The 23,637-nt window shown below is 40.2% G+C and overlaps 1 protein-coding gene across 1 annotated transcript in view; it reads right to left on the bottom strand.

Moving 5' to 3' along the window:
• The window catches only part of fmn2b (formin 2b), a 451,369-nt gene that overhangs the window by 94,614 nt on the left and 333,118 nt on the right, over positions 1–23,637 (bottom strand). The window contains exon 16 of the mRNA XM_060830804.1: positions 18,810–18,861. Within this exon, the coding sequence (XP_060686787.1) occupies positions 18,810–18,861 (52 nt within the window). The remainder of the gene's footprint in view (positions 1–18,809; positions 18,862–23,637) is intronic.

Below are 23,637 nucleotides of genomic sequence, written 5' to 3'. Positions count from 1 at the left end.
CTCTTATCCTCAAAAAAGGAAAAGACCCAGAAGATTGTGCATCTTACAGACCAATATCCTTACTAAATGTAGACTTTAAAATTCTCTCAAAAATGTTAGCACTAAGACTAGAAAGGGTACTGCCATATATTATAAAGGAGGACCAGACTGGATTTATTAAGGGCCGCAGATCATCCAATAATATCAGAAGGGTCTTGAATATGACCCAAGCCTGTCATCAGGGAAAGATACCAGGAGTAGTAATTTCATTGGATGCGGAAAAGGCATTTGATAGGGTTGAATGGTCATATTTATTTTACACATTGGAAAGGTTTGGCGTTGGACAGGTGTTTACCAAATGGGTTTCAACATTGTATAATGACCCCAAAGCAGCTGTTATTACTAATGGGTTAAGATCGGATGGCTTCAGTGTGGGTAGGGGCTGCCGTCAAGGATGTCCTCTCTCACCATTGTTGTTTACACTGATAATCGGACCATTAGCAGAAGCCATCCGGACTGATCCTAATATAACGGCCCCGAGGATTGGTACAGGTAAACACAAAATTACCCTCTATGCAGATGACGTTCTCTTATTCCTCAGTAATCCTTTAATGTCAGTGCCTCGTCTAATTCAAGTTATTAATACATTTAGTGCATTCTCAGGCTATAAAATTAATTTTTCAAAATCGGAAGCCATGCCAATGGGTGGTCTGGCTATGATACCCCACTTAATGGACGGATCCCCTTTTCCCTTCCGTTGGTCCCTGGAGGGCTTCTTATATTTAGGTATTTTTATCACGCCAGTATTTGATCAGTTGTATAGGGCTAATTTTGTACAATTAATGGAAAGGATAAGGCAGGACCTCCAGCGATGGAGAGACCTTCCGACTTCCTGGCTAGGGAGAATAGCATTAATTAAAATGAATGTTCTGCCCCGTCTCTTATATCCTATGAGAATGCTCCCGCTGATGCTGCCAAGGCTAGCCCTACGTAAATTATATGGCTGGTTGGGCTCCTTTATTTGGAACCATAGACGGCCCCTTATTAAGCTGAAGAAGCTACAGCTTCCACAGGCAAGGGGAGGACTGGACTTCCCAGACTTTAGGAAATATCAGTTAAGCTCCCTACTAAGTTACATAGCTGATTGGGTTTCATCTGATCCACAATCAATTTGGCTGGATATCGAAGCCTCCCAAGTAAAATACCCACTTATTAACCTTTTATTTTCAGATAAGAGGAAAATCATTACAGACCACTGTAAAAATCCCATAATATTAAACACAATTAAGGCCTGGAATATAATGCGGCAAAATGAGGGTAACTCACATAAAACATCCCCCCATGCACCAATAGTAGGCGCATGGGGATTCCAACCGGGGATTACAGATGCCACCTTTAAACTCTGGAGATCCAGGGGCATCTCATGCTTAGGGGGCCTATTTAAAGATGGGATCCTGATGTCCTTTGAGCAGCTGCGTCTGAAATTCGGAATACCTAATGGGGATCTCTTTCGATACTTCCAAGTTCGAGATTATATACAGAGGAAGACTACATTAATAGATAGTCTTTATAAATCAGACAGAGAACGTAATGTCTTACGACCAGCGGGGGCATCCTCCGTTAGTACTATATACCATTTGCTACATGATGGAGTCTCAGGAGACATGGATGACCTGCTTAAAACATGGGAGCAGGACTTGGGGCTAGAAATCTCTGAGGATATGTGGAATGACATTTGGGAAAATGCTAGAAGAATTGCTATCTGTAACAGAACTCAGGCTATCCAACTAAAGATACTTCATAGGGCCCATATAGCTCTGGCTCGACTGGCAAAATTTAAGGCAGGAGCATCTCCAATGTGTCCTAAATGCAAAATAGAGGTGGGTACTCTTGTACATTGTCTGTGGACTTGTCAGAAAATCCGCAGATACTGGACTAAAGTGGCAAATACCCTGACAGAAATTTTAGGAACGGAAATTAGGGTGGACCCTGTATCTCTCCTTTTGGGCTTTTCGAACCGCTCATCTCTGGGTATGCATGGGAAGAGACTATTTTCTATTCTCTCTTTCTGTGCAAGGAAAAATATTTTGGTGAACTGGGTGGCTGAGGGCCCCCCTGGACTTTCAAATTGGCACAGATTAATTATGGAATATATCCCCCTTGACTTCCTCACAAATATGGTGCACCGAAAGACTGAATTATTTTATAAAATATGGCAGCCCTTTTTGAATTATATAAATGCAGATATTTCGGCTATCCTAACAAGGGCTTTTATTTAGTGAAGATTTCAGACCGGGCTGCTCCGGGGCCCCTTGGGAGAGGAATCCTGCACGAATACGGGTTTTATTATATTTGATGTTTATACATTCCGAGCATGTAAGAGACTTAGGTATACACTCTGGTTAGTTATAGGTTAGATTAGTAGAAAGTTGAGTTTTTTTTTTCTTTCTTTTTTTTTCTTTTTTTGTTTTCTTTCTTTTTCTTTTCTTTGTTAAATTATGACTATTGTATATATGATTTAATTGTACATCAATGTTTGTATTTGAGAGTTTTGTTTATTTTTGTAAATTTGCAAAAATGTTAAATTTCAATAAAAATATCTACAAAAAAAATAAAGTAGTATTCTAGACTTAATAAATGGCAGAGTAGTTACATTTAGCTCATATAAGACACGAGTTAGCCCTCAGCTACAGTATTGTGTACAGTTCTTTACTCCACACTTCAAGGAGGGTGTGATGCATTGGAGAGTGTGAAGATAAGGTTTATGAGAATGGATCCAGGGTTGAAATACTTCAGCAACAAGGCGAGATTGGACTGAAGGAGCAAGAGAGATTTGGTGCAGAGTTTGAAACTTACAAGGGGTCTGGACAGATAGGGAGAAACTGTTACCTCTCATGGAGGAACAGCATACAGTTATAAGCCAATTTTCAAAAGGAGGAATTGTGATGCGAGAGAAAAAAATCTTTGAATTTTCTTTTACAGCGACTAGATTGGGTATGGAATTCCTTGCCTGAACGTGTGATGAAGGCAGGTTCAATAGAGCAATCAAAAGAGCATCTTATGATTATTTGAATAGAAACAATGGGGCAAAGGAGAATGGTATTAAGTCATCACACTCATTCAGAGAGAGAGTAAAGAAATGATAGGTTGAATACTTCTGCACTGTAACAATTTTATGATTCTGTTAAACTCAGAATGTAAGAATGTCCTCTGGATAGACAAGCTGGAAGCAAATTACCATGTTAACTTTGAATAGTAATTTTGATTCAACTTTGAGATTAGAACAGGAGCACTCAGACTCCAAATGGATGATGTGAAGGAAGCAATAATCTTGGAATCTGAAAGATCTAAATGCTAGAATGGATTCACAATAGCATCTGATAGTGAAATACACTGACTTCACAAAATTAAAGCCCATGGAATGGGCACAAATTTGGCCAGTGAAAGAAATAATAGTGATGCATGCGTTGCTGTTCAGACTGGAGGGGGATATACAGTGTTGGTTAAAATAAGGGCTCATTCTTACATATCATATTGAAAAGACATGCAAAAGGCTATAAATTGTTTTAAGAGTGATACTTTCTTGCAATGTAAACTAAAATGGAATGAACTTTGCTGGACTAAAATACAGGCATCACCAATCACAAAATGCAAATTGACAAGTCATCTAGAAAACTCAAAACAGCAATCATCAAGGCAAAGCTTAAGTCCCACCTTCCTAGAATCTCTCATATTTGAATTAGATGGACATTGCAGTCAACATCAAAATAACTACAGGTAATGAGATCATCCAGTAGGGGTTGATAAAATGAACTTCTGAAACTCATTATGCCTGCAGAGGTGATAACAGTCCATCACCTATATTATTCAAACAATGGTTTTTGTCAAGAGGTATGGATAACTAGCTCATTATACTTCTTAGGTACTACGAAACACAACTATTTCACAAGGTAGTCAATGGAATCTTTGCCAGAGGGACAGAAACTTGTTCATATGTTGAAATGGACTTATCCAGGAAACATGTGATATGATCAGGTGTCCTCTGATGTCTCAACAGTCTAACTGTAATTTCTGGACTCCTTTGCCTCAGTCTATTTACTATTCAAGTCCATGAAATTGAGAAACCCATCAAGAATGCTACTAGCTAAGCTTGCCTGAAGTCCAGGTAACCCTCTTTGAAACCCAGTTCTAAAATAATCCATATGATTGACTGAAAAGTAGACCAAGTCTTGATATGCCAACCTCATACAGTGGCACCTTCATCAACCTAAAAATAATTCTGCCATCCCTGACTTGACTATTGAACCCAGCTGAATTTGAGTTCCTACAGAAAGGACCTTCTATGACAACATGCTGGACTCTGACGATCACATGAATCAATATTTGAATCTCCTGATTTTGTCCTAGTTATTTGTAATCATAAACCATTTGTTTACCTTTTTCTTCTTTGGAACCATATCAAATGTGAATCACTGAGTTTTGAAAACAGTCTGATTGGGCACAGTCAATACCTTACTCATTGCAAATAACTGAGGGGCTATACTATTTGATATGACGTCCCAATCTTTCGGATGAATTATCTACAAATCTAGGCATTACTACAAGCAGTGAATTCGATATTATAAATTACTCAACACTGAATGTCCTTTTGCTTTGCAACAGGATACCGTTAGTGGTGAATATCACTCACACATAGTAGTGAAACATGTGCTAATAATTCAAAGTTTGCAAAGAATAATGCTGACAATCCCAATTTTTAGGTGTGGTCGTTTACACTTGCATGTGCTAGAAGGACACAGGGCAAACTTCTTTGGAAACGGAAACATATACACACACTGCAACTGCTTAAACTCAACATAATTGGTGACAGCCATTCTCCAGTTCATTTCTCAGGGCAATGCCTTGACTTTAAAATTTAAACAAACCTGGCAGTTAACTGTCAGTCAGCATTACCTAGTGCATTCTCCATGACAACATCTCGACCAAAGTTCACTTCTAACCAATCAACTTTCTCCTATCATGCAGTATAAATATTATTTCCTTTTACTTGTGTCTCTTGGCCAATGTCCTGATGAGACAAGATATCTTTTTTTCAGGAACACTGAAAAAAAACGTACAATGATATGGATAGGGAGAAAGATGATTATTTTTCAACTGGACATAGTTCAACAAGGAGTAATTTCAAAACATGAAATTACCTCCAAGCTTGAAAACAGAAAAGCAGGAGAAATATAACAAGAGTTTTCAGAAGGGCATAGGTTAGTCAAGTGGGTAGTTGAAATTTGACAAAGAAAAGTGGGGTGATTCATGGGGAAAAATACGCAGAGACAATGTAAACTAAATGGTATAATTTTAAAATTGCGTATAAACCGAGAGACTGGAAGTGCATTCAAATCTTTGAAGACAAAACAGATGAGAAATGATCAAAGCAAACATTTGGAAAGTGCAATTTGTCAATCACGTTACAGTGATTTTGTGTTGACAAAATGTACATTATTGCAGAACAACTTGTATTTTATGACTAAAAGCGTAACTGTCCCAGTATAGAAGCATTCCACAAACACCCCCTTGGCAAAAGGCAAATTCAGAAACACAATTATCTCACATTTGTAATTCCAGCAGCCCAGGAGGAAAAATATCCAGAGATAACTCAGAGAGTAGCAGCCAGGAGAGATTTGCTGCCTCCCAACCCTGCAACAATTGCTGGATCCTAAAATTAAAAATCCTGCTTCTCTGGGTAGGAGACTGACCACACCCATTCATGCTGCTTCAATTGCTCCAACTTTTAAAAAAAAATCCAAGGCTTCACAAATTGTTTATCTTCTCAGACTGCTTTGTGCCTGTCCCCCAGTCTCTAAAATAAACCAGGTCAAAACACACCTTTAAATCCACAGCATCATCAGACATTGCAGTCATTAGATTACCAGACAACGTATCAAGAAGTCTAAAAACGACATACTGAAAATCTGCAATTAGATAATTTTTTTCAAGAAATTGTGAATAAGAGCTGCTGCAACTCCCAGGAATTACATTAATGCTGAATTGATCCAACAAGCTACTCATCTGTGTAGAATTGACTTGAGAAAAGACTGCCATCAGAGACATTAGTGTACTTCTATCTACACTTGGTTATCCTACAAGCATCAATATCCATTAGGCTCACATTTTGAGAACAAAAAGCAAAACAAATAATATTGAGGCCTTCTCCTGTAATTATTTTATGATACCCTTGCTTAAGTAACCAACATTTTAAGGATGATCCCAGCTCTATTCTTCCGTATTGATTAGATCAATTATGAATATCACTAAGGACAACAAAAAGATGATGCAATGACGTTTCTCTTCGCTTTATCCTCTTTCCTTTCTACTAGCAACAACATCGCGCTGAATCTTACTTTCCTTTGACTGAGTCACAGTTGTAACTTAGTCACAACTTTTTTTGGGGAGTTTTCTTTGCTAAAGGTTCTAGCAAGTCATAGAGTCATAGGGATGTACAGTATGGAAACAGACCCTTCGGTCCAACCCGTCCACGCCGACCAGATATCCCAACCCAATCTAGTCCCACCTGCCAGCACCCGGCCCATATCCCTCCAAACCCTTCCTATTCTTAAATATTGCAATTGTACCAGCCTCCACCATATCTCTGGCAGCTCATTCCATACACGTACCACCTTCTGCGTGAAACAGTTGCCCCTTAGGTCTCTTTTATATCTTTCCCCCTCACCCTAAACCTATGCCCTCTTGTTCTGGACTCCCTGAACCCATGGAAAAGACTTGGTCTATTTATCCTATCCATGCCCCTCAATTTTGTAAACTTCTATAAGGTCACCGTTCAGCCTCCAGGGAAACAGCCTGTTCAGCTTCCCCCTGTAGCTCAGATCTTCCAACCCTGGCAACATCCTTGTAAATCTTTTCTGAACCCTTTCAAGTTTCACAACATCTTTCTAATAGGAAGGAGACCAGAATTGCACGCAATATTCCAACAGTGGCCTAACCAATGTCCTGTCTAGCTGCAACATGACCTCCCAACTCCTGTACTCAATACTCTGAGCAATAAAGGAAAGCACTATCCTATCTACCTGTGATTCCACTTTCAAGGAGCTATAAACATGCACTCCAAGGTTTCTTTGTTCAGCAACACTCCCTAGGACCTTACCATCAAGTGTATAAGTCCTGCTAAGATTTGCTTTCCCAAAATGCAGCACCTCGCATTTATCTGAATTAAACTCCATCTGCCACTTCTCAGCCCATTGGCCCATCTGGTCCAGATCCTGTTGTAATCTGAGGTAACTATTTGCTGTCCACTACACCTCCAATTTTGGTGTCATCTACAAACTTACTAACTGTACTTTTTACGTTCGCATCCAAATCATTTATGTAAATGACAAAAAATACAGGGCGCAGCACCAATCCTTGTGGCACTCCATTGGTCACAGGCCTCCAGTCTGAAAAACAACCCTCCACCACCGCCCTCCGTCTTCTACCTTTGAGCCAGTTCGGTATCCAAATGGCTCGTTCTCCCTGTATTCCATGAGATGTAACCTTACTCACCAGTCTCCCATGGGGAACCTTGTCGAACGCCTTACTGAAGTCCAGATAGATCACATCTACTGCTCTGCCCTCATCAATCCTCTTTGTTACTTCTTCAAAAAACTCAAACAGGTTTGTGAGACATGATTTCTCACGCACAAAGCCATGTTAACTACCCTGAATCAGTCCTTGCCTTTCCAAATACATTCTCAATCCCCCGACCTTTACCAAATTCACCTCAATTACGTAGTCCTTCCCTACACTTGTCTCACGTCTTAGTTCCACATCATTTTACTATACTTTAACTTGCCAATTAGTGGATATTTGCCAAAACACCAGAATCTCTTGCGTCTACATCACATTTGCTGTGCACCAGATGAGCAGGGGCATTCTTGAAGATGGTCTATTTTACTGAACGTGTTGGGGACGGGGGTAAGAGAGAGATGCCACTGTGATTCACAAGTAGGCAGCTGTAGGTCCATGTGGACGGGCTACTCCAGAGGAGAGGTGGCCTCTTCATGAACGTACTTCTTGGCGGCCACTAGAGCCTAATCAGCCTGATCTGATGTTGCTATCTGGATCATTGTCATCTCCAGAGTGCTGAGCAATGATCAGCAATCCAGGTGGTCAGGGTTAAGTGCCATCATCCTCTTTCTGGTACCTCACATTCAAAGTATTTCTGCACTCATCTCTCACCAAAGCTCATCCTCTGCTCCTCACACTATTGCATGCAACACCTTCCCTCACTGCTCTTCCTTATCCCCAATCTCCCATAACGCAAACCTGAAGCCATGGTGCTCCTGAGCACGGACCTCTTTCTACTGCACGCCCTACACGTTAAACCCTTTCCCATCATACCTGTCTATGTCCCGATGTTGCATTCCATGCTGTTCCCCACCTGCTAGGAGTCTGCAGGCTTCAGTCTGAATACAAGCTGGAGGTCTGTCCTTGTGCGCAAAGCATCCCTGTGCATCGCTTCAATAAATCTGTGCTTCCAGTGTACAGTAGAAATATCAGCTTGGTCATGATGTAAAATAGCATCTGTGGACCAGGGGTGCACGCACTTAGTGATCACTAATCATTGATTGTGGGCAACTTGGAAGTTGTGCAGTGCAAGTGGTCAGCTCAATCTACCAGGTACCAGCTCTGGTTTCCTCAAACCTGACTTGTTTGCTGAATTTGGAGAGAAGAGAGGCTGAATATTTAATGAGGCAACTTGTGGCCTTTAACAAGCGTTAATCCTCATCAATTAGCATCGCACTGTTGTCTGTCTGGTAAGAACCTCGCCACGATACTTGATGGAAATCACACAATGACTGAAGTGGGCCTCACCGGATTTCTTGTCTAGTTCAACCACAGATCTCACCATAATCCACATCGCTCCGACCTCTATAAAAGATTTCATCCTGTGTCTTTCTTTAATATTTACACCAAGAAAGAACACTAAACAGATTTACAAGCTCTGAGTCACAAGGGCTAAATGTAACCTGCTCTTAAATAACATTTCAAAAGGACTTGTTAAAAAACAATTTTGGATAATTCGATTTTTTTCATTGGCCAAACTAATCACTGCTTAAATCTCACCAACCATCAAACTTTATTAGCTCTCATTTTCTGCTCTTTGGTCAAAGTTCAAAGAAGAATTGATTTAAATCATGAGTGCAACATGTAGCTAATTAGCATATAATTGCTCTGCAATATAAATGAAAACGTACAGCCAGTTTGAAGGCAGAACTTCAAATGACAAGTTATGGTATGTACTGCCAGAAATGTTTGTCAGAAGAACATACTGTCTGAAAGGAATTGCTCTCCACAGAGTTAGTAGGAGTTGTATAAACTTTTACATTTTAGCCGTTAATTATGTGCAGTGCAGACAGAGGACAGCAGAGGCATTAGGATGTAAGTAAGAACATAATAAAAATCAAAGGATTAAAGGATGATCACAAATGAACTGTTACAAATTTATTCCCATTTCCCTATCACACTGGAGGAGGAGAACAAAAGCTAGAAACAAAGTTCAACTGCACTGACTTGTCTTGAATGGAGTTTTCAAAATTTCAACACAATAAAGAGACTGGGACTGTTCAGCTGAGACATAAATAGGAGGGTTGGGGTGGCACTGTGGGGCAAGTTGCTGGGAAGGTGATCAGCAGATGCTGGTGGCAGGGTGATGAAGATAGGTCAGAGGGGAGGGTGGCATGGATAGGAGGGAGGCGGACCAGAACTTGCATGCCCTTGGCAGAGTGGAAGGGGGAACTGAAGTGGTCGGCCACAGGACAGTGGGTTGTTTGGTGGGTGTGTCCTAGAGATGTTCCTTGAAATGTTCAGTTATTTGGCATCCTGTTTCCCCAGTGTACCACATCTAGAGCAATAGACACAGATGATGAGGTGCTTGGATGTGCAGAAAGATCTCTGCCAGATGTGGAAGCATCCTTTGGGGCCTTGGACAGAGGTGAGGGGTGAAGGTGTGAGTTCAGGTTTTACACCTCTTGTGACGGCAAGAGAAGGTGCCGAGTGTGGAGGGTGGGTTGAGGGGGGTGGCATGGACCTATCGAGGGAGTTGTGGAGAGAATGGTCTCTCTGGAATGCCGATAGGAGTGCGGAGGAAATATATGATGGTGATGTCTGATTGTAGGTGGCAGAAATTGCAGAGGACAATGTGCTGTATCCTAAGATTAGTGGGGTGGAAGGTGGTGGGGTTCTATCCATGTTGCATTTGGAGAGGTTGGATTCAAGGGTAGGGTGGGGGGAAGTGGAGGAGATGTGCTGGGGGGTATTGTTGATTAAGTGAGGGGGGGAATTGCGATCCTTGAAATAGGAGGCCATCTGGGATGTCCTGGAGTGGAATGGCTCCTCTTGGGAGCAGATATAGCAGAGGCAAAGAAATTGGGAGCAAGGGATTGATTTTTTACAGGAGTGGGGGTAGGAAGACATGTACTACAGCATAGGGGCCCACTTAAAATCGTTGGTGCAGTCACAAGGATCTGATTATCCCCTTGTCCCAGGCCCCGGTGACGATGCTGCTCATCCTGAATTACCCTCAAGGAGGTGGTGGCAGTCAATTTGTTGTCCATGTGGTGCGCGTACACCCACAGTGCTGTTAGGAAGGGACTATATTATAGTCCATCTATAAATTTCAAAATAATGCTCCCACTTCCATGTTATTAGTGCATATTCTAAGAAGCAGCACTTCCAGTACTGGATCTTGGAGAATTCCATTGTCTTCAAGGAGAAAGTGAGGTCTGCAGATGCTGGAGATCAGAGCTGAAAATGTGTTGTTGGAAAAGCGCAGCAGGTCAGGCAGCATCCAAGGAACAGGAAATTTGACGTTTCGGGCATAAGCCCTGATGAAGGTCAAATTTCCTGTTCCTTGGATGCTGTCTGACCTGCTGCGAATTCCATTGTCTGCCTTCTGACCAATCTACAAAACAACTGTTCACAAGTAATTCCTGCCTTCTGTCCCTTGGCCAAGAGTGCACCATTCTCTGACTGACACTTTAATCCAATGGACTTAAATTTCCTTCACAATACTAACACGTGCTAATTTATCAACATCTTTGGAAAGTTAACGCCAATAGCACTTCCTTCCACCATCTTTAATTCAACAAAAAAACTTAATCGAATTTGTCAAACATGACCTTTGCCCTTAACAAACCTACATCAATTCTTCTTAACAATAGCTGCTTGGGTCAATAATGCTCCATGTTTCGCCTGGTTATTGGTTCTAAAACCTTTCCGATTGATATTAAACTGACAGCTTATCATTGCCATATTTATCCTTACCCCTACTTTTGACCAGTCCACCTCTCCATTCGTGCCATCTTTGCATCTAAAGATGATTGGAAGATTTTGACCAGTATATCCATAATTATTATTGTTACTTTCCTCAACAACCAAGGATGCACCCCATCCAGTCTGATAAGTTCTTCATATAATTTTTTTTTGCCAGTTTTCGAGCACCTCCTCACTTAGACAAAGGCCCCTTCCTTGATGAAAGGTGACGCAAAATGCTCATCTGGTGGTTTATCTACACTAGCTGCCTGTACCATGAGATCTGAATTTTTATTCCTCAATCAACCCACTTCTTTTATTTTAAAACAGTTTACACTGCTTTACAATTAATATGTCTTTGAACACATTCCTATTCTTCGCGCTCTGTGGCTTATAATAAAACATACTGATGCTTTATATAGTTAAAGCACATCAGAATTACATCTTGGCTATTTTCATGATTTCTCTTCCTTATCAGCGAGATTTACACAAGACAATACTGAATTATATTAGGTACTTAAACTGCTCCATTCCCAATCCAATGTTTGTTAGTAACAATAACGAAAATTAGCAATTGGAAGTTATTGAAGAACAAAATCATCATTCTTGATTGATCACCCTCTCTCTGTATCCTTTAATGTTCTGTCTCAGAAGTATGTCTAATTGCTTCCTCTACAAATTTGTACTGCTTAATGGTTTTGCTTGTTAACTTGATCTCAATGTTCCTTTTCTCTCTGGAATTAATGTTACCATTGTAAAATGTCAACCTATTTCATAACCCCATACTTCACAATAATATTCATTTCTCATTGGATTTTTATCTCAATACTTTCCAACATTCTAAAACATTATTGGCAACTTGTCCTTGAAATGAACCAATTATTTGTCAACTACCTGATCTTGTTTAATCCATCGGTGGCTGCACTGTTAACATTCAACATAGAACAATACAGCGCAGTACAGGCCCTTCGGCCCTCAATGTTGCGCCGATCTATGAAACCAATCTGAAGCCCACCTAACCTACACTATACCATTCTCGTCCATATATTTATCCAATGACCATTTAAATGCCCCTAAAGTTGGTGAGTCTACTACTGTTGCAGGCAGGGCATTCCATGCCCCTACTACCATCACCATCCGGGGAAAGCACTTTGGGTTAAAGGACTGTGTAAAAGGTGCTACATAAATACAAGTTGCTGTTGTGAATGTGGTGGACAGGCTAACAGTCCAGTTTCATGGAAGAGCGAGCATTTAAGATGAATGATCAGAATTAGCTTGTATTTTAATACTCAGTCCTGAAACGTTATCTCACCCCGCATCCAAGCTGTTGTTCCTAACGTAATGTCCTGTATAATGTTGGATTTTCTCTCATTGAAGTTGTCTCACAGATAGCTTGATGGGGTTGGGAGGGTGGGATGGGTTCTGACACATTCGGAGTAATATGTCATAAAGCTAGTCCTTTTTTTTTTAAATCTAAAAACTGTTCCTTGGATACTCTGTCCTTGATATTTTTCAGAGAGGCAATAAACCAGGCTGGGCTCCTATCAGATTGGTTTGGATGCCACAGCCATCCCCACAAGGACGGCCAGTGGCTTAGAGCTCAGGAGTTGAAAAGATGCCATGGACCTGTAAAGATGATGGGATAGGACAGAGAGACACCGTCCCCATCCCATTACTAGCAGATTGGATTTTTTAAATCAGTCAGGAAGGGGGTGGGCTGTCACTAAGACAGGACAGAAACCCAAACTCAGCAGGGGCATCTGACCTCAGTGCTGAACTTAAACTCCACTTGGCTTTTTTTGTTTTTGAGAGTTTCAAGTTGATGGGAGTAGCCACAAACACTCTTGAAGAAAGGATAACATCTGTGTTATGATCATGATCTGAAGTTGTCTCTTTAAAAAATGCATTATTTTAAACAAAAAAGGCTCTGAGAGTTTAAAAACCCGGTGCTGAACAGTTTTGATTAACCTGGGCTAAGGTTACACAAAGAAAATAGCAGCTGTAAGATGCATTTTCAAAAAAAGTTCTTTGCTGTAACCTCAATGTCTATCATTATCCAAACACATAAATGTACGAAATAGGAACGGATGTACCAATTGGCCCTCTAGCCTGCTCTGCCATTTAATGACTGACCTTGTGCTCCAAATTCCCATTCCCATCTACCCCATACCCTGGATTATTGAAGCAAAAATAGCATGATATGTCATTATGAATGCTTGGATTAGTTTCATAGATTACAATTTCTCAGGAGTTCAGAATATTCAGAGTTTACAAGTTGATTGACAGCTTGAAGAGTCTCCTAAATGCTTAGCTGTCTTGAATTGGATCCGAGGAGAAGTTTACATAAGCTATTAACCTCATTGTAATGGAAGAGAATAAAAGGTTTGAATAGGTTCTGATATAAGACGTATGATTTAAATACATTTTAATAGCATGGGTTTTAGTAACTGAACTTTGAACAAGTGGAATGTGGGTTTTGATCTCAGTGTATGAAGGGGTTGAATAACTAACTTATCAGGCTTTCTGGATCATGATCCTTTTTTTTCAGCCAGTATGAACAAATGAGTTCCTGGAGTGCTAATTGGAATTTGTTTGCATTGGGAAGAGTTTTATGAGACAATTAATCATTCAAGACAATTAGCCTGTTTTCAGTTAGGCGAATCAAGCTTTGATTTGCTGAGGGGAAAACACCCAAAGCTTGGGAAGCTTTTCTTGCCAGTTTGCAGAAGTCCTGGTTGAAGTTCAATGTTGATTTAGTAAGTTAATAGGTTACCTCTCTGTAGTGGTTTAGCTTAAAGGCTCCAGATCAAAAGTTTATGTTGTAAAACATGAAAGAGTCTATTCAAAGCTGAGAAAATCTGAACTCTTGTGAGAATACTCAAGAAAGAGATAATCAGACTCTCAACGTCAGAACTTGAAAGCAACAGATAGGTCAAACCAATAGATTTGATAAAAAAAAAGGGAACTTGCTCTATTGTTTGGTAGTGTAAAGGGATACTGTTGAGATTGTAGAATGTATTTTTTTCTGCTGTAATTTGACATTTCCAAAATGTGTTAAAAGGGAGGAAGTTTTATGGTTATAATATCACTGGACTAATAATCTAGATCAGTGATCCCAGGGCATGGGTTCAAACCTTATCACAGCAGACGGTGAAATTTGAATTCAAGAATCGGGAATAAAGAGCTGATTTAATGGTTAATATGTAACTATTGTCATAAAAACTCATTTGGTTCACTAATGCTCATTGAGTGTGTCTGCTGACACCAACCATCCACTGATAAAAATTAAAAATGCAAAGTTGGAATTTATTTTGCGTACGTACATTATAAAGCCGATTCTTAAAACAAAACAAAAATGTCTTATATTGAGCAGGTTTTTTTTGTTCTTCACTTTTTTCTTTCTTTTAGTTTTAATGGTTTGTCAAGTCTTTAATCATTAATGAAATAAACAATTCAGAGATTTTGCTGCTACGACTCGCTTGCCTGGGTGTCAGCAAATGAAGCCATGTCCTATAAGCAGCCATGAGGGTCAGATTGTGAGGGTCACATTGGAGGTCCTAAAAGCTTATAATATCAGAACCAAAAGCCCAGGGCACTTGTCAACAACCGGAACTGTTTGCATACCATGCTGGGGTTGCAGAACTCCCAAAAATAAAAATCACTTGTTTCAAGTAAGTTTTCAACCAAGGCATGCCCAGTGAGTCAGAAGATTTGTCGACATACCACCTTTCTTGGTTATCTAATTCCAGATCCTTACAATCTATGGTCAACTTACCCTTCAATTTGCTGTACAATTCACAACCCAAAACTTGAAAAGATGCAGAAAAGATTTACAAGGATGCTGCAGGGATTGGAGGGTTTGAGCTTATAGGGAGAGGCTGAATAGGCTGGGGCTGTTTTCCATGGAGGTCAGAGGCTGAGGGGTGACTTTATAGAGGTTAATAAAAAATGAGGAGTATGGATCAGGCAAATAGCCAAGGTCTTTATCCCCAATGTAGGGGAGTCCAAAACTAGGTGGCATAAATTTAAGTGAGAGGGGAAAGATTTAAAAAGGGACCTAAATGGCAACTTTTTGACTTAGAGGCTGATGCACGTATGGAATGAGCTACCACAGAAACTGGTGAGGTGGGTATAATTCCAACATTTAAAAGGCAACTGGATGGGTACATGAATAGGAAGGGTTTAAGAGTGATATGCTGGTAAACGGGATTAGATTGATCTGGTCAGCATGGACAAGTTGGACCGAAAGGTCTATTTCTGTGCTGTATAACTCCATGACTGTGTATCATTCAGTGACCTTAGAGTTTTCTATTGGGATATTTAACCATTAAATAGAGACAATTCATGGAAAATAAACTTTGACAACCATCAGCTGCTGTTTTGCAATAAAAACTGTTGCCTTCATAAGCCAAAACTTGTTCTTCCAACATTAATCTGGATGCCAAAATATGAATGGGATGTGGAGACAGTGGGGAGGAGGAGGAACAGAAATGTACATTTTCCTGCAGTTAATGATCTGTATTAGTGAGGTTAGGTTGTGGTCCTTATCCATTCTGGCTCTAACACACATGAAGTAAATGGCTCATGTAGTATTTGGTGGTCCTGATGTATTTTTCATAATTGCACCTGATCATAAAAACCGAAGCTACTTCCTCTTTACCACAGTAATCCAATAAAATGTTGCTTTTTAAAATACATAAAATTTTCCCCTTCCCTACATCAAACAAAGAAAAACAGCCTAAAAGAAGCACAACTGCTGTACCCATCTAGCTTGTGAGATCATCTTCTCATTATTGTGGAGCCACACAAACCATATGTGATAAATCTTCAACGTATTAACCATGGAGCCAGTGGGACAGCTGCTAGCTGATCTATCATAGTTATCTGATTTTTAACCCAGCCATTTCATGTATTCATTCTGTTTGAACTGTCTATGCTACAGCACACAAAGTAGAAAGTTCCTTTGGAGGCTCACTCTAATTAGTCCTGCTCAGTGTCTGAAACTTTCATTCCTTTCTCTCCAATATTTTTACAGTTACACATTGCCTTAAACCTTTCCCTGTTCTACTACCTTGGTGTCCTTCATCTCAGAATGGCAAATTAATACAAGCGCTAACTAATTCATGGCAGAAACCATGTATTCTTCTGTCTTGTTAAAACATTTGTTTAAGTAATGAAATTAAGTTAGCGTTGATCATTTGTTTGGACATAAACGTCATTACAGTACAGGGTGACAATTCTTAGAACATTGATCAAAGTTTCAACTTAGTCAGAAAATTGAGAGTTCACATCCCCCACTCCACTCCATGACCAGAGTATTCAGTTTTTCTTAAAATTTATTTATGGGACGTGGACATTTCTGGCTGTCCATCCTTAACTGTCCTGGGGAAGGTGGTGTTGAGTTTCTGTCTTGAAACCCAACAGTTTGATAAGCCCACACTGCTGATAGGGAGGGGGTTTGAGGATTTTGGTCATGTGAGTGTGAAGGAAAAAAATTAATAATTAGAAGACAGAAAGGAATGTGGCTTTGAGGAAAACTTTCAGGTTGTGGTGCTGCCCATGCATCTGCTACCCTTGCCCTTCAGGTGATTGAAGTTATAGACTTGGAGTATGCTGTTGGAGGAGCTTTGATGAGTTACTGCAAATGCTTCTGTACATAATGTTGTCACTGTAAAGCAATAACGAAGGGAGTGATTGCTAAAGAAGGTGCATGGGGTGCTGGGTTGTTGGAAGTGCTGGATATTGGATGACACTTCTAAGTAAGAGCCCCTCCCTCACTTGGACATTGAGGATCCAACAGCTTTAGTCATGGTATGTGTCCTGGCCAATATTTCACCTCTAAACAACACTGAAATGAATGCATTTTTTTTTGTTGCTGCATGTCTCTGCACTGTGAATGTGGTTCATTAGTTGTACCATGAACCAGCCATTAAGAGACTGTAGAAGGAACTACACAAATGCAAGCTTTTCTTCACATTATATTCAAATGATTTCACACAGCGACTATATGTACTTCTAATAGGGGATACAGGAAGGCACTGGATGATCAAGAAGATCCCATCTCAACACTGCCTCAAATTCAGTCATGGCACAGATCCTCCTACTAATAGCTCAGCAAATTTATCTTGGGAGCAACTGAGTAATAGAAATTGTAGAGGTCGAATGCCCATTGTCCAGTTTTTGCTGAATTACTTGTTTCTCAATGTGGTGATAAGTGTGCAAAAAAAAACTCATTTGATCCATTTCAAGTTCAAAAGGCAAAAACAAAAAAGGCATCAAGATACAAATGTTTTAAAGCTATGCTATAACCTCTGCCTGGAATGTACATGTAGAGAAATGCAGGGTCAGGCTCAGCTGTAATGTATTCCCTCCTTCTTGGCAAGGTTAAATAATCTGCCAGCACTCACTGTCAGGGCACAAATGACTAATGGCCACTTGAATAAAGTACCAAACTATGTCTGCACTCCAAAGAGAAGAGGGAAGAACAGATTGGTTCCTGAGGAGTTAAAAAAAAGGAACGATCAAGGGCATGGAACAGAACACAGGACATATTAGTTTACTATATGGATCTTACAATAAAACTTAATTGACAGAGGAGTAACCTCCAGTACCAGCCTTGTACTATAGATGCCATCAATCATAATGCCATTGATCATGCTTGAAATTCACTTCTACTTTAAACTGCCTGCATAAGGGATTTACAAAGCTCTGATGAGTAAATGTATGATATATTATTGAGCGGAACAGAATGGATTTGATTTGTAGCCCTTCCCAGAGTTAGTGAACATCAACTTACATCTTGGTGATCAAGAACATTGTTATTTTTTTTTGAAGGGAACTGGCCTACAAACCATGTAAATGGTCAGGCCAAAATAAAATGGAGATCGGTGCTGACATCCCCACAGTTCAGCTGGGGTCACGTACACTATGCATGTTTGTCTCTTAAGGAATGGCCCGAGTGTGAAACATCAGAACTGCTGGCATGCACAGCACCTTATCCCAATATGAGTGGAAAAAAACAAGATTGGTGCAAAGAGGAACAAAAACAGATTCAAACGGCAGTCATCGGTTGATATATTCCACTTCTGTCTTTTCTCCATGAAGCTCAATTAAGATCATAAAAAGAGCTATCTACTTTTCATCCTGATTCTCATTCATTGAAGTACAATATTACCACATTTGGGAATGTTGCCATCAACCACCAAGTCTTCCAAGATAAACAACACCAGTGTTTGAACTAAAGTTCGATATCATCTTCAAAGCAATTAGCAAATCTTGGATGCATCACAAAACTGGAATTTCATTTTTAACGTCTGATGTACAATAAGTGATATGGGGAAAGAATAGTCTCCCTGAGCTTTTACACCTGCAACTTTGGCACAATAAACATCAGTTAATTTGCACTCATTAATAACAGCCTGCTTTTCCAGATATAAATTCATTCCTTATATATGCTGCAGCTGCTTTTGAACATACTGCTTACCAAAGCAGATTTGTTGCTGTATAATCTGAAGTTTGAGAAAACTTACCTTTTGTGAGTTCTCGACAGGAAAGCTTCCTGAGTCTCTTGATCAATCTTTGCTGTGAATCAAAAAAGACAGCAATTAATAACATGGTCAAAAAGTCAACTCTAAATACTTTCAGAGTGGAAATGTTAAAAAAAAAATCTGATGTTATTTTTACTCTGATTCTGAAAACTAAATCAAAGTTAACTTAGACTCCACTATGATCGTAGTGTCGCAGAATCTCAGAGACAAAATCAATGAATAAAATTTAGGGGTGGGGGGGGGAGATGTGGAAATAGGATTTGACATTTTTGAAGCTTAATCATTAAGCAATATAAGTACCAGGTACTAAATATGATCATTATATCAGATTTTGTAAAGCTCTTCAGAAAGCCAGTAGGAAAAAACATTGCTTGGCAATTGGTTGAATGGGAAGATTAGAATAAAAGTTCATCTACATATTTGTTCCAAGAAAATCAATTATTTGCAATATAAGAAAAACAAACCACAACTGGACGGTTTCAAACTTGGCTTGATTTGAGCCTGCCAAGGATTGCCAAGTTGTACTAATTTAGGTGCATTATCACAGCATTGTTCCAACTTTGTGTCCCAAATTCCACATCAGCCCATACAAATACAAGTTTCTTATTGCTGAGGTCTTGAAAGTTATAATTCAAAACAATCCAGGGCAGTCTCATACAGACTTCAATTAAGTGTACAGAGTACAAAATAACCCAGAATTCAGAATCAATATCTAATGGAATGCTGCAAAGACTGCTGGCATCCTTTGCAGAGAATTCAGCCTTAAGTTTGGAATGACAACTCTGCTCAGCAACTTTGGAACTAAAATGATCCTAAATCTTGCTTTATGCATTTCCTGTTTTTTGAATAACCAATACTGACAGCAATCAAACAAGGCAATAAAGGCATCCCACTATCTAACCTGTATGTCTTAGGAGAGCCATATCATATATGACACTGTAGGACTAAAGTCTCTTACTGATGGCTCTCCCATTACTTCACTGGGCAGGCAAAATAGAAAAAAGATCCCATCAACTTCAACACCATGGAGAAAAGAAAAACTGTGGCCCAGATCTCCTAGTTTGAAAAGTATGGCAACATAACCTTGGGTATCTTGATGCACGGACTAGACAGGATTTGCCCAGAATGCAAAAACTTCAGCTGGGCAATTAGCCTGAAGTTAGAACCCTCGAAAAAACGAGTTTACAAATGAACTATAGTCACACAGTGGAGTGTCCCTCATTACTTGGACAGTTGACCAGGAAATGTTTCGACAAATAAACACCTGGCTAATGATAAAACAGACACACCCCACTACAATCTTCTTGTTGAACTACCACTTTCTGAATGATGCTCATCTGAACCTGCTATGCTGGACTTGATACACTCACTGACATCACACTACTCTCTCACTCAAACCCCTGCCATCTTACAATCTCACTGATCTGTCAGCCTATGAGGATTGTGAATTTCTTGGACGCGTGTTAACACCTCAGTATTTGATTAGAATGCTGAAATATATGTGTCATATGGCAGGTGGAAAAAAAAACAAACATTCTACACAAGGGACTGTCTAAATACAGGAGTGTTCTGACAGAGTTAAATATAAAGGAATTGAGGTACAGAATTTAAACATTGGACCAGATACTTTTTCTTCTCATTTCAGAGAAAAATGGTGTGTTTAGTTTAGCAGACACCATGATTTGATTGTCATGTGGCCGAGGCGATGTTCTCAGACTGGTATGGAACTAGCAAAACTAAAAGTAACAAATTTGGCCAGACGAGACTGCATTCAGTCAGAAACAGTGAAAGATACAGAAACCCCTGCACTGGATTTGCTGGTTTTCCATCTAGTGGATAACATGGTCTTGCACCAGAGCAACTTTAATTATTAAGAAGTTTGGAGTAAACGTGCAACATCTTCATTTTGATTCACTTGCCCTCTTGACAGGGCTCAAAATACACCGGGTTCAGTGGGCAAATTCACTCCCAACACCCTTCAAAACATCCAGGGCAATTCAATCTTTGGGGAATGGGAGGTAGTGGTGGCCAGTCAGAGAGTGGTCACACTTGTACGTGCAGAGAGCTACTCCTCCAATTGCAGGCTGGCTTGCTCGTGTTTTCTGAGAATAGACTCATTAGTGATTGGAGGAAAAATAACCATTGGGGGGGGGGGGGGGGAAAGGGGCAGATAACAGAAGAGAAATAGTTAAAACTTAATGCAGCGATTCTTGGAAATGAATGTATGAATCATACCCACCCACCATTTTGAAATTGTACCAGACAAGTCAGGTCAATAAGTCTCATTCATCAGTTTGACTGTCTTTCTCCATCCTTCTGAGTGGTAAGAGCGAGGTGGAGCTTTTGCCCTGTGCTGTGCCTTTTACTAGATCATTGAAGGGAGGCAGGCAGAAACAGTATCATCTGCCGAAGGGTGGGGAGGGAGAGACTGCAAGAGGTGTAAGTAAACGAGCACTCTTCTGGAATACTAGCCCACATTTTCCATTAAAAGCACAGACCATCTGTTATTGATTGCCTTTGGAACACTGCTGCGAGAAAATTCACTGTGGTGTTGACCTATATTAACACAGCATACTGGCAAAAATATAGTGGTGAGCACAGCTGCCTCACAGCGCCAGGGACCCGGGTTCAATTCCAGCCTTGGGTGACTATCTGTGTGAAGTTTGTACATTCTCCCAGTGTCTGCGTGGGTTTCCATTGGGTGTTCTGAGTAGGGGGATGGGTCTGGGTGGGATGCTGTTCAGAGAGTTGGTGTTGACTTGTTGGGCTGAATGGCCTGTTTCCATACCATAGGGATTCTATAGTTCAAATAAAACTATATAAAAATTATCCATAAGAGAGGGCATGCTGTCAACACAAAGTCTGCCCCAGCCTTCCGAAATGCTTTCAATTAGCATTACATTCACCATACCTACTACCCATTACCTATCAGCAAGGTAAGTCCACTAACTCAGGAAAGTTAAAACTAAATCAAAGACAAATCCTCCTTTATTTATGAGATGATGATCAATTCTTCATGGTATGAAGCTAAAAATAGAAAAGGATGTGATGCTTATGTTTTTCTTTGCTTTATGGAATAGAAAAGGAAAATTCTGGATCACTGAGCAGAGGTACAGCTTGACTCACTCTTGTGGAGAGAATATAAACTCCATCGATTAAAAAAATGATTCTTATAGGAGGTACCAATCCTTTAATATTTCACAGCAAGGCAGATAATCTGTCAACTTGGGTAGCTTGGTTTAGGTGGGAAATGGACCCTTCAGATTTTCAACTTGAATAAACAATAAATGATCTTCAATCTGGCCAGAGCACTGAGTCATTCAATTAAGAATAAAAACAGAGACATAGGAGGAGTAGGAGTAGGCCATTTGAGTCTTCAAGCTTGCTCTGTCAGTGAATCATGGCTGATCATTAAGCTCAATACCTTAATCCTGTCCTCCCCCTATGTTACTATTTCCTCTCGGCACAAACAATAAATAAGCCAGTAATAAAATCAATAAAAATGAAATCTGAAAATAACATAGAACTTTATAAAGCTAGGGAAAAAATGTGTTATGAAAACACAATTTCAGGTTTCTCAGGCATGAGGAATATGTATGAGATTTGCCAATGTGGAAATAGGTAGGAGGATGATGGTGCCCGCATTGAATTAACTACCCTCTTTGCAACTAAACTTACTACAGCGGTGGTTGTGTTGGGGCAGTGGGGGGATTAATGGTTGTTGGTGGTGGAAAGAGAAGAGGATATTACTTTGCACTCAGGGTTCAGGTTTCACCCATTTGTTGAATAAAAGTCATTTCTATGATCAGCTCATCAAGCAAAATACCAGAGTGTGTCTTTTGCTGCTACTTTATCTCATATTTGCGTACTTCTCAGACAGAAACCTAGCATCTGAGAAGAGAGTTAATAACTAGATTAGATTACTTACAGTGTGGAACTGTAAGTACTTACAGTTCGGCCCAACAAGTCCACACCGGCCCTCCAAAGAGCAACCCACCCAGACCTAATCCCCTACATTTACCCCTTCACCTAACACTACGGGCAATTTAGCATGGCCAATTCACCTAATCTGCACATTTTTGGACTGTGGGAGGAAGCCGGAGCACTTGGAGGAAATCCACGCAGACACGGGAAGAATGTGCAAACTCCAAACAGACAGTTACCCGAGGTAGGAATTGAACCTGGGTCTCTGGTGCTAACCACTGTGCCACCGTGCTGCCCAAGTTTGAGTGCCTCCAAGATATCAAATGTCCCCCAGTCTATGATACACATTCCCTTAGTACTAAAACAAATAGACCACTGTGCAAAGATGTTCAACTGCAAAGGCCAAATGGCATCACCAGTGTTGGGGAGTACGGAGAGGCAGTGGGGTGATGGCATTGCCGCTGGATGAATAATCTCAGGCTCTGGGGCCATGGATTTGAATCCCAACATGACAGACACTAAAATGTGAAGTAAATTAACAAATCTGGAATTAGGAAAAGCTATTTAAAATGATAACCATGATACCATCGTCAATTGTTGCAAAAATCTGTCTGGCTCAATAATGTTCCTTAAAAAGGAGGAAAATCTGCCATCCTCACCTGGTCTGGACTACATGTGACTCCAGACCCACAGCCACGTGGCTGACTGTGATCTATCCTCTGAATTGCACACTAAGCTACACAGTTCAAAGGAAATTTAAGGATGGGCAACAAATGCATGCCTTGTCAGCTACACCCACGTCTGTGAAAAAATAAAGGATATAGTCACTGCTATACTTGGCAGTGCCCTTGATTATTGGCAGGGAACCTGAAACACTTCAGGTCAT

This window comes from Hemiscyllium ocellatum, chromosome 10, assembly GCF_020745735.1.
Source record: "Hemiscyllium ocellatum isolate sHemOce1 chromosome 10, sHemOce1.pat.X.cur, whole genome shotgun sequence".
NCBI lineage: Eukaryota > Metazoa > Chordata > Chondrichthyes > Orectolobiformes > Hemiscylliidae > Hemiscyllium > Hemiscyllium ocellatum.
Note: the sequence above shows the minus strand (reverse complement) of the source record. Positions and strands in the feature narration are given on the sequence as shown.